This window comes from Falco rusticolus, chromosome 4 (assembly GCF_015220075.1).
Source record: "Falco rusticolus isolate bFalRus1 chromosome 4, bFalRus1.pri, whole genome shotgun sequence".
NCBI classification, from domain to species: domain Eukaryota; kingdom Metazoa; phylum Chordata; class Aves; order Falconiformes; family Falconidae; genus Falco; species Falco rusticolus.
Window position 1 is genome coordinate 95,649,329 of NC_051190.1, and position 12,682 is coordinate 95,662,010.

The 12,682-nt window shown below is 40.9% G+C and overlaps 1 protein-coding gene across 13 annotated transcripts in view; it reads right to left on the reverse strand.

Annotated features, from left to right (window-relative positions):
* Window positions 1–12,682, reverse strand: part of ARPP21 (cAMP regulated phosphoprotein 21) — a 143,909-nt gene that overhangs the window by 18,341 nt on the left and 112,886 nt on the right. For 9 of the 13 annotated variants that reach the window (XM_037386792.1, XM_037386791.1, XM_037386794.1 and 6 more), the window contains one exon: window positions 7,121–7,168. The exons of the other annotated variants lie outside the window; for them this stretch is intronic. In XM_037386792.1, coding sequence (XP_037242689.1) covers window positions 7,121–7,168 — 48 coding nt within the window. The remainder of the gene's footprint in view (window positions 1–7,120; window positions 7,169–12,682) is intronic. 13 annotated transcript variants of the gene reach the window in all.

The following is a 12,682-nucleotide window of genomic DNA, read 5'->3' on the forward strand; positions in this document are numbered from 1 at the left end:
TTTTGCAAAATTCTCAGTTGCATGAAGAACACTACTTTGATCCAAAAAAGGCATGTTCTTTTTCTGTCAGCACCTGCAAGGGTAGGGCCAAAGCCCCAGAGCCTGAAGTCTGCCAATAGTGGCAGGAAGGTGAGGAAGAGAGCATAGTGAAAGTCATTTGCCAGAGCACAAGTCTTAACTACAGGTCTGTGCAAATCAGAGATTTGTCAGCAAACCAGTAGAAACGGGTATTTTAAAATCAACCCTGAAGGGTTTGCAAAGGCTTTGTAATGCTTGCTAAAAGGCAACCACCAGCTCCCCAGGCTCAGCTCAGACAGGAGAGACGTCTTCTGTGGGAAAAGCTGGTTTTACACAGAATCACAAGTGTCCTCCATCCTTAGCTCCTCTGATCCTCTGAAACGAGATATGCATGCAGGCAGAAGTATATATGCATTCCTATACATGCAATCATTGAATTTAATGCAGCACCATCTTCCAATTCGACCTTAGGCTAAAATACTTATTTCTTGCTTATGCTGTCTGGGTGGGGTAACTGAACTTCACATACTTCTTCTGGGGCTCCTCAAAGTCAAACTGCAAAGCAGCTGCCAGAAATTTCTCTCCATGTAAAATTTACAATGTGCATTTCTGAAGTGGTGGCTGATGTGCCTAGCCAATCAGCTGAAAATGTCTGTGTAGCTAAAATTTTTGAAAAGGAAAATCACAGGATCTGCAAACACATCTGCAAAATGTTCTTTAGCAACAACTGCTCATTCTGAGTGCAGACCTTGAGAATAAACACTAACTTCTGTAACGGCAAAAGGACAAATGTGAGTCATACCTTCAGACTACTCCTCATGACAAGGAACTTAATCTACACCTATAAATATTCCTTACAGTAGAGCCATTGTTCAGTTTTAAAAAATCAGCATAACTTCTTCAAACTAAACCCCAGATGAATACAATCTTCACATTTTAGCAAATATATCTGCTGCAAATAAATAAATTCCTAATTATAAAAACTGACTAGTTTATAGTCCTTGTTCTCATGTTCTGGAATGAGCTATTGCATCAATTAAAAGAAAAGCACTTTTTTCCCCATCATAGGAGAAGCCACGGATAATTGGTTCATAAATATTCACTGGTATTTTAGGCATGGCCATAAAAAGGAGCCATTTTACTGGCTGTCCTGGAAACAGCACATTTAATGTCAAAGCACCCCTGAGAAAGGAAAGCTGAGGAGAGGCTCTCATTGCAAGGAGTTAACAGTGAGATCCTGAAGGAGCCACAGGTCACACTCACAAACAGATCTACCACCGTGGCATGAGAATAAAAATATAATGGATGAGCTTGTGTCGGTCTGGAGCTTACAGTGATGTCAGCAGGAACCTGCCTGGCCGGGAGGCTGAGCTGGTGGGTGGTAGCAGTCCCACGCAGCACACCTGGGACAGGGACACGGCAGGCAGTGGGAGCACGGTTGGTCCTTGCCCAGGAGAGTGGATCTGGCTGCTGAGACACAACTTTCCCCCTCACCAGCCCATGCCTGAGCCAGGGCACCACATCACAGCTCTGAGTCCTTGCGCCGCTCACACTCCCAGCTGTTTTCTATGATTCCGGGGAAGGACCGGCAGAAGAAGGAATTACGCCTTAGGCCCAGTTAACGACTCATAACTTCCCTGTCATGACACCCTGCAGGTCTCAGGTATGAGGGCTCGTCTGCAGCTGCTTTCCAGATTTGAGGAAGTTTTTATTTTAAATCCACACAATTGATTAGCTTGGTGGATATTCTGCACAGACAGCAAACAAACTCTTTGAGGCAGGGAGGCTCCTGCACCTCCCCCCGGTCCTGCCTGCTGCAGAGCCTCCCCGGCCATGGATCCCTGTGTAGCTGCTCTTCCTGCTACACAGCAGAGTGGGAGACAGAACAAAGCTACCCCAGCTGCATGAACTGCGTAAAAGAATGAAAATGAACAAATTGAAAACAAACTGCAAGTGTTCTTAGAGCTAATTAATAATAAAAATAATAATTAGAACTATAAAACACATCCCATAAAAATGCTGTCTTCTTTACAGAGCAAGGGAAAGTTTCCATTTAAAAAATCATAAAACAAAAGAATGAGGGCTGCTCAATTTTTTTTTTTTTTTGATAAAATAAGTTATGATGCATTACAATTTACACAAATAAAGGTCCAGAATAATATCAAGACTATAAAGCATGAAGATAACATATTGTTCTGGCAAGTGATAAAACTGCTCACAGTGACAGCTGTGATTTATTGAAGCAATTCAAATACACTTTGAAAGTATATTAGCTTCGCCTCTGCCCACAAAGGGCACATTTTAGCAGGGCAGGCCACGTCGGTGATAAATTACATACCAGCAAGAAGTGAAGGCAACTGGCAACATCAGATGCCCGAAGGCCCTGAACTACTGCGATAATGTGTTTTTCATGATAATACCGCACATGCAATGGCATCTGAGCACCTAAGGAAACACATCAAAGCTGTATTTTCATTGGCTTATAATGGTGAGAGTGGCTGGGACTTCCCAGCTAAAGCTGGCGTACAAAGCATTTACAAATTGGCTCTGGAACAAACTTTGGCAAAGAAGGTCACAGTTTAGATGCTACCTTTTAGGGGGAAGGTGGAAAATAGCTGCCTCTTGCTTCCGGGTTGTAGGCACTGAAGCAAACCACAGGCTGTGGACCTACAGGCTGCCAGCACACCACAGACCTTGCCTGCGCCTGCCTGCTGCACGACTGCGACAGGACTGGTAAAGTGACCCATGTGCTGCTGTGGTTTAGCTGTGCTAATACCCAGAATGGGATGGGGACTCGGCCATGTGGTCACCATGGCCATGCTGGCACCTGCACTGCCACTTCTGCGAAGGAAGCAAGTTACTGGGCACACTTGTTCACTGGTCACACCAGTTCAAACCCACAGTAAGAGCCAGGCTCTTCCGATGGCTCAGAACAGCACTGGGAAAGGAGCACAGAAAAAGCACCATGCCAGTCTCCTCCCACAGCAATGTTCTACTACTGTAAAAGCAGTGAAAAATTATTTTAGTTTAAGACACTTTGGGCTAAACGCTACCCTCTGACATTCTAGCGCAGACAGTCAACCTAGCCTTCAGAGGGTGGTTTGAAGAGGACATCTCCCTAGACAGAGCCAAGGCAGGCTCTTCTCACATTACCAGCGAAAGTTTTACAAATTGGGCCTGCCTTCAATTATTACAGTCCTCCCATTTTGACACACCAGGAAGCTCATCTTTGTGTCTTTACAGCTCCTAAATTAAGAGCAACAAGAGAAATTAATGACTTGGCCAAAACAGTTACATCTTGCTGTGGATTAAAAAAAGTTTATCAGCAATAATACTGTAATTGGCTTATCTCCAAAAGATAAAACACATTTATCAAAGAGTTTGTTTCTGGTGTTTGAACTTCTATTTCATCCAAAACATTCCCTTGGGAAGTGATAATGAGTATCTATCTATTTCTATGGTACCCATTACTGTATAACCTGAGGACCTTGGACGTATCGCATACTTACAGAATGAGTTCATGTAACTTTTTAGAGGAAGTTGACCATTTCTTGAGTTTATGCCAGTAAATGCCTGACAGAATCATGTTTCTGTATTTAGTCTCTGTATGAAAATCATCCCTGTGACACTGTAACTGAAATAGTATAAAACAACTATATACAGATTGATACTTTAAAACTAGGCTAGCTAAACGCTTTACAGATCGAGACCCGGAGAAGATGCAAACCTGGCAAAACTTAGTAGTTATTTCCCTGATTTCCCTAAAGCATATGGGAAGGAAGAGCTCAGCACCATTTTGAACCTGCCCCTTTATCTATTTTTTGTAGCTCTAATCTAATGATTATAAGAAATAACTTTTTTTTTCCTTGAACTGAAATTCTGGGTAGTACAGATATTACAGCACAGTGCAGGCTATCACTTCATTTATTTATGGCTCTGCAGCACCATTCTTCTTTAGAAACACTTGCAGGAATTAAATTGATTGTATGTTAAGTGTTATTCTTAATAGTTTTTTCATTGCTAGCTAATGGAAATATGGATTCAACATTATTTTAAGCTTAATGCAGTGTAAAAGAATTAGTTTAGTACACTGTAATTATGATTTTTTTTTTACAGCACTTAATAGAAATACAAGGAAGAAATAGATTTCTTCAAGCAAGAGAGAAGAACAGCAGCATTTTGTTTTTTCAGCAACAGCTTGAATATCAAAGCTGTAATGTGGAAGTCACTCCTTTCTCTTTCTTGTCTACAACCTTCAGATTTACATTTGTCACTTAAATAAAGGAACGTGTTTGTAGCATGCCTCAAATTCTACCTTACCAAAAGACCAGAAACATTCTGCTAAACTTTACATCCGAGCAGAAGAGGGATTCCCTCCTCTCTTCTGCAAATTGGGTAGGAGATAGTAATCACCACAGCCCCTGACTTGATTTCAATGACAGAAGACATGAGAGTACCCTTCCCTGCCCCACCACATGCCTGCACTTGCCATTCTGAAGCAATGAAATAACCCTCACAGCATGCCAGTAATCAGGGCAGTAAACGTGACCAGAAAATTCTTATTTCTATTCCTCCCACAAGTTCTAATCCAGAAAACATTTATTTTATCCCCTGTCCCCTGGAAAATTTCATTCTTAAATAGGTTCCAAATCTCCCACCTTCCCAAACACCCATATCTATGTTGGTATCTTCAGCATGTCTTTTGGGACATTTTAACTGGAAGGCTAACTTCCACATGTGGGCACAAATGTTACTTTGTCTGAAGAGCCCAACTTACTGGAAAACTGTTGCTCCACCTCCTCGGTCGGCTTCCCAGGTTCTCCATGCTGCACAGCCTCTCCGGCCACAGCAGCCAGCCTAGCTGCTGCAGCAGCAGTTCATTTTTCTTCCATAGGGAGAAGGATGGTCTCCTGGGCCTTTGAGATCTCATTACAGAACCCAGCATCTTGTAACACAGTGAGTGTGACAGACTTACAATTTCATGCCTCTCTTTGAAAGAAAATGACTAAACAGAGAGCACCATCGAAAGGAGAGAAGGCGGTTTCTGATCTTGCCATCTGCTCCTTGCTGTCCCCTTCTCCCCATTTCTCTAAGCTGCTGAGAAACTTGCTGAGGCACACAGTCCCCCCCATCCCCCTCTCCTTTTACTAGGTGTTCGATAATAACCAGGCATGGCTCTACTTGAGGGCTCTAGCAACTATGGCAACACAAACAACAAGTTTACATGAAAACTGGAAATGCTCCATACATGTCAGGTTCCTTAGGTCTCCAAGGAAAATAGTAACGGGGTTCCCAGGCCTAAGACAGTGGTTCTGGAAAGCTGCCATAAAAAGCCAATACTGTGTAAAAGCTGAGAGTATTTTACTATCTGCTTTTACAGCCTAGTAACCGTAAAGCGTCCTTTTGCAGTATTGCCCTTCAAATGAAAGGAAAAATCCCCCCTATATTACATTCAATTTTTCAGTTTCTGTTATGTCAATATAACAATCTTTTGTAACAAGGAGACAAAAGCTTCTCCATCTTCTTGGGATCAATATTATTGCTAAAGCAAGGACAACTGGTATCTCTTTGTTAAGGTTCTATTTTGATGTAGTGCCAAAATACAAATACAGTTCTAACTCAGTAGATAATAATCTGCTTTTCAGATCAAAGGCTGAAGTGCCCAGGATGGAAAAACCTACATACCCTTTAATCATGCAGCACCATTCTCTCCCAAGCTCTGCACACAAATAAGTAATCTGATGATGCAGGATGATCTGTGCAGATGCACCTGTCCCAAATGTCACTTCATGCCAGCAGAAGGTTAAGGTCTGAAGTAAAGAGAAGTCCCATACTCCCCACAGCTCCCTTCATGCCAGCCCCGCTCTTCCACAGGGTGATCACAGCAGCTTCACTACTGAAGGACCCTTCAGCAGGGAGCTGCAGTTATTCCTAAAGCTATGGATGCATGAACTGTAAGAAAAAGCTTGAGAAATCTGGAGCAAACCACACAAAGACATCTGTACAGAGACAAGCAGGTCCCTGAAATAAAAATCAAGCACTGAAGACAGAAATTGGGCATTGCTTGGCTACAGCCGCATTGCCTTAAAGGGTCACACTTCCAGCTTTTTAAAACAGGAACCCAGGTCGATGCATTTGTGTCCATATGGTCTCAGAGAGCACCGGGGTGGCATGGTTAAATATTCAGAAATGAGAAAAAGCTAACACAAAAGTAGCCCCTACAATGTTAATTCCAGCAACTTAGGCATATATGAATGAGATGCAGTATTTAATTATTACCTAATAATTATATATATTGCAACAGGATTTGCCCTACAAATTGCCGAAGTGCCCCTCAGCAGTATTTCTAATCTTCGTATTTCCTAAGCTGCAAACCACGGGAGGACTTCAAAATGGTTTTGAGCATGACAGCTTTTAAAGACTACCTCATCCCTCACACAGGTCCAGACATGGAAGCGCACAGACGAATTGGTATACAACGTTAGCAGTTTTGCCCAGGTGGATCATTTGTGACCCGTGAGAAAAACCCTGTGAGAAGTACGCTGAGTAGGCAAAGTGAATTTCAGAAGAGCAAGCCTCGATGAAATCTGCATTTGATTTTGCTGGGATACCTCAAAAGGGCAGATGTCTTGTCAAACGTTAACCTCCTGCCCTGGGGAGAGTTGGCACTTGAAGCCACAAGTTTCCTTTCCTCTTTGTTTGATCATATGAAGAACTTACCTGCCTACACATGTTGTCCTCATACTCTGAAGTCACACACATGGGGCTTTTGTTAATTAGATAAAGGATGTTTGTCTTTGGAAAGAAACAGACTAACACAAAACATATTGAAAAATAAATGGGCAAAAAAGCTCCACACAAACTCATCTGGTCCTGGGGTCAGCTCAAAGCATGGGTGTTGAAGATGTGAAGAAACCACAACTGCTTGCTGGTTAACTGAGATCAGAACAGAATTTGCTGTTCCTTGGGAAGCAGCATTGCTCAGTTTTGCTCATGCTCTTGCCTCAGACATGGGAAAGCAAATCCTTATACAGGAAAGCATTCTAAACATGTAAGCAAGTCTTATGGAGCAAGATGGGGTTCATATCTGTGAAATGATTACCTGAACAGGAATTGATGTAAGTATGTGCTTCAGTGCCCCACAGCTCCACTGCAGGGAAAAAAAGAAAGGACAAGTCAAAGGAGGCAGATGGTTTTCACATGAAAGCAGCCGAATTGGGGGAACTATTTCAATAAGCCTTGCCTGTTTCATCTTTCCTTCTATCATATAGTGACTGCTCTTAACGTCACAAAATTTTTTTTTTTTAAAAAATAATCTTAAGCATTTTTTAAACAAGATTTGGCTGCTGGTACTAGGAAGTCCCTCATACATTCATGCAACAGAGGGCAACTCTTGAGGCCAACACAATTCTTCCCAAGGACACCAGCAGCCCACGGGCTGTGTTTCTAGTATGATAGACACAGTGAGTTGTAGAAATTGCAGGTGTTTAGAGAAACAAGGTTTTAAAAAGGATAGATTCAGTATCTTCTTCTTAGTTCTGTCCTTCTTCAGACACTAGAAAGCAATAGAAAATGCTTGGATAGCCACTTTTTGAGTGGTAAAGGTAAAAATTCAGCTGATAAACTGAATACTGAAAGAGTGCTTTTGGTACCTTCACTGTGCAGCAAGACTAAGGCAGTTTCTTAAGTGCCTCATGGGGATTCTTGGAAAACAAATGTAAAACTGTCCCTAGTTTCAAAACCACTGGAAATACATGACACATGACCTTGACCTAAGAAATTGAACAACCTGGAACATTACAGCTTTTGCTCATTTACAGCACAACCCAACTATGAAATCATACACATGACCCCATCTAACTGTTGGACTTCTGGGTTCCACTCCACTAATATAGTTCTTAAGATTTTTGAAGAGAAGCCAACTCTTGCAAATTAAGCAGATGGTATTCTGAGGGCTGATTCCTGGAATGGACGCCCAGACATTCCCTGCTTTTCCACATCCAGGAAGCCCTGCCTTCCCTGCAAATATTCTCTAACCAGCAAGCTCCATGGTCCTTGCGCTAAACAATGGAGAGCTGGGAGTCCTTTGACTTTCAGGTATTAAAAAATAAATCTCATTTCAAAATTGCTGAACAAGAAGATAACGAGATATTCTTGAATCTGCTAAAGCAGAGTCTGAAATCAACCACCTGCCCAGCAGATCTACCAATATCCAACCCTGTTCCATCACCAGCAGAGAGTATATGGTGAAGTCATACCTCTCAGCATGACAGGTGTATTGCCAACACAACACATACAAAAATTAAGCTAGATCACATTTCTGATGATCAAAATTTATCGAGATTTTTCACTTTATTACAATATATTATAAGAACTGGGTTATCACTTCTTTCATCTCCAAATTAAACATCTCCAGACCTAAAGATTTTGAAAACACTTGTAACAATGCTGCTGTAAAATGCATATTCAACACAAGTTCTTGTCATTCACTTTTGTGCTTAGCGAGTGCAGCCTCATTTGAGCTATTACAGTAACTACTGACGTACTTGCACACCAAAATGTAATGAAATGAGGTAAAATGTGGTAAATGTGTAAATAAAATGAGGTAAAATGTGAGACCCCTTAAGAGGGTATCAGAGAAAGGTTTTGGTTTACTGGCCCCCTTTTTCGTGCCATCATTCTTCTTGACCTAGTTTAGCCACCTTCTTGGCATACAGTAGCTACCACAAGTGTACTAAAACTTTAACAAACCTATGAAAAATGAGAAATTCAGTATTTCTTTCCATCGCCAATGTTGCGATCACCCAGTGAAGTGCCCTGCTGTGATTGCTTCACAGAAATACAACCACTTTGCTCACTGGAGAGTCAGGCTTTTTCCCTCTCTCATTTTCTCAGTTTCTACTTGACAGATGTCCTGAATCTGTTCATTTACAGAAGGAAACTCAGGAAAGGAGTTCTTGCTGATTAATTATGACCTACTTGGAAACAGCATTTTACTAGTCAGTTAGAAACAACTCTCTAAGGCAAATTGTATTTCCACATGTCCACACCTGTTTCTTCAATAAATCATATTCCTTATTTACACAACGGGCCATATTACAGCAAAAATGAGCTGCATAACGCATTTCCAACACCACTGTAAACTCATGTAACATATTAATGAGGACCAAGCAGAAAAAACAGAGGGAAGTTGAACTAACTTTTCCCTCCTCCATGCTTCAAAATGGTCAGAAAACTCATTTGTTTGAGGTCTAAAAAGACTCAGTCCTACCACACACTGCTCATCTGACTAACATTCTTAATAAAAATTAATAGCTCTGCACTTTTTCTTCCTTATCATGTAACAAGTAAATACATCAAAGGGGGAAAAAAAAGGGAAAAAAAGGTACAAACTAGCCTTCCTCAACTTCTGTCCAATTGAAGTATACCATGTCAGCCTTTGTAGTCTTTTGGTTAGTCTCAAGTTTGCATAGAAGAAATGAAGAGTGTTCGTGCAGTTACACATTACATTCACCTTTTACATTTTATAAAGCTAAGAAGTCTCTTCAGTTTAGTTTGTAAACACTCCATAGCTCACTATGAACATAAGACAAATTGGATAGAAGCAGATGAGTCTTTATCACTCGTGAAGTTTCCACCACAGTAGTATAAATATGGTTCTCCGCAGACTTATGGTGTCTCCATGAAATCAGCGGTACCAAAGTGCAGACCCAACATCGCCCTACAAACCCACTGCTGTTAGCTATGGTTCTTACTCCTTATATCGCAAGGTCCTATTTCGAGGCAGATGAGCAATTCAAAGAAAAGCAGAATAATATTTGTTTTATTTTACTTAGGAATGTTTTCTTCCTTTAATATGACCCTGAAATAGCAAACTCATGGCTTCCCATTTTTGAGGAGCTAGGCGGGGGCTTGAACAGCTCCTGCCTATTGCTCCAGTAGGCAAGCATGCTGAGGCAGAGGTCTGGAGTAGAAAAATACAGCTCTTCACATTCCTGCATTTATTTATTTTTCCACATCCTTTGCCTTTCCTTATCAGAGAAAGCATCCTGTACCCTGCCCCATGATATGAACTGATGATCCATCCCATACATGCATCATTGATCCTTTCACTGACCAGCTTTCACTCAGTTGGCTGAAAAGCCCCAAGGTGAAGTGAGGTTAGCAATGCTGCTTTGGGATCTGCAAGGCATGCGTGGGAGCTGCAAGGAACAGTAGTGTGGCACTGAGGGGAAAAGTGTCCCCTGAAGCTGCATGGGCGGGAGAGTGAGATTCAGGGTAAAGCAGCTCTGACTTGTATCTTCAGCCCCCTTAGCAGCTCACAACAGAGCAGAAACTTTATATGATGCAGTATCACTGAAAAATTTGTGGAAGGCAGCACTGATGATATGGTGCCCTCACTGAAGAGCAGGAAATTATTCAAAAGATGTTAATACACCCATGCACCTTGGACATCACCTTCTCCCTCCATAAAACAAGTCCTATCATCAGAAGCCTTATGTGAGTTATAGCTGAGAGAGTGCAAGAGCATTTGCCCACGCCAGCAGTGCAATACAAATCATCTGGTGATAGCTTGGGTATAAAAGATGCTTTGTAAAACCCGGCTCCACTCTTTTACACACAAATCACAGGCAAATTCATACTTTTCTGGAACAAAGAACATCATGAAACCTAATTCAGATTTCTAATTCCTGCATTAGATGATAATTCTATTTCACCAATTACTTTTGCCTTGCAATGTAGCTGCATTTATAATTATTTATTGCCCAGCTCAAGGTTAAGTGAAGGAACAACCTCACTGAGATCCTGTTTAAGCCCTTATTTTTCACAATGTGCTACAAAGATTAATTGCTTTCTATTTCTTCAATAGAGACAGAATTAAAATTGCCATTTGATACAAACTATTAACACAGCAATCATTTTGAATCAACACATTGCTTCTTATAATTTAAAACGTTTCCCTTCTTTTGCTTATTCTATAAGGTTGTACTTGGTACCCTTAAATTTTTTAATTTGTGGAGGTTCTTTTGTAAGACCTGTAAAAATCCAGTCTTATGCACTCCTGCAGACTTGGTACCTGATGAAAGGTAGCTCTCAACAAAGAGCAAACTGGAAATGCAGCATTGTTAAGCAGATGCTATTGAAGATGTTCTGTTTTACCAGCATGCTACTTGGAAGCCCTGAGGAGAGTGCTGAAGCATATAATAAATTGTTTTGATGACACAGGTTGACAAAGAGCAAGGATACATACATATATATATATACATATCTCCTAAATATTTGCTTGCTCAGAAATGGCTACCTTATTATTCTCTTTTTCTTAAGTAATGCCACAGGGGCTAAGGTCTTTCAGAAAGAAATGATTTGCAACATGCAAAAGACTGCTGTTGTTTACAAGCAAAGTCCACTACTCGCTTGTCATAATGGTTGTGGGTTTTCATTGCATAAGCAAACATAAGGAACACTTACACTAAAGATAAGGAGACGTTCAAATACTTGCAAAAATATGAATTATTCCAAACAGTAATATTTAGGAAAGCACACTTAGGGTTCCTACACATATGATCTCAAAAGCTACTTACTGTTTTCAGCACTCAGCAGGAACTTGGGTGCCCAAAGTTTTACAGGTAGCGAATGAATGAACAGCTGCCACAGTAAAAGCTTCTTTCTTTTTCTGATTTACCTAAGCTAAGGAACCATCTAGAGATGGACAACAGTCCTGAATTGGATGGCCACCACAGTGTGTGCCTTAATACTCTTTTAGCCCTGGATGCCAGCTCTATGCTGGGCATCAAGAGCGAAAAGAAAATCCCTTCACATTTATACATACAGTTCTAGCACAGAGGGCTCTCAATGCTAGCTGTAGCTCCTTGGTATGACTATGGTACAAAAATCATTATGGCACAGATTGGCTTCTTTTCCTTTCCTTGCTCTTAATGAGTTTATATGATGGTAGTCAAAGGACTGTATTCGTTACTAAGACATTAGGATACTGGGAACTGCATTGAAAATAAAAATTAGATTAAATATGTAAAAACAGAGAAGGAAAAACTGTGTTAAAGTACTTCTAATCTTAGCTCCTTTCAGATAAATTGGGGTAAAAGCTTATCTAAATTTACATTTTTCAGGTATGGTTGCGTTAGGGATTCGGACTTCTTGGATAAAAAGGAATTTCCATTCAACATACTGAGCAGTGTGCTTATTTGTCTCTCTATCCTGAAAATAATATTTCTGATAAGGATATAGTCATATCTTGCCATCAGCACATAAACAGAAGCAGAAACAGAAGCTCTGAATATTACTAACCAACCTCTATTTGTCAGTTCTGGAGTGAATTACTGTAAATTGACTCACATTTACAGCTAGGTCTTTAGACTGGGAGCAAAGGCTGAGTAAAGAATCACCTCTTCCCCTTCTCAATCTACATCCTGTTGGCCACAAAGGAACACTCGCCAGTCTGCAGCAAGAAATCCTGTGTTTATCTTTATCACTCATAATGATAAATGCCAGAGATACCCATTGGAAGTGAAACCTCAGCAGGGAATATGTATCACAAGTAATAACAGAAATAATCAAGCTGTTGTTAGATCCAGACACGCAAACAGCAAATTCAAATTCTTTTATTTTTTGTCCAATACCAATGACAGCTACCAGCCATCACGCA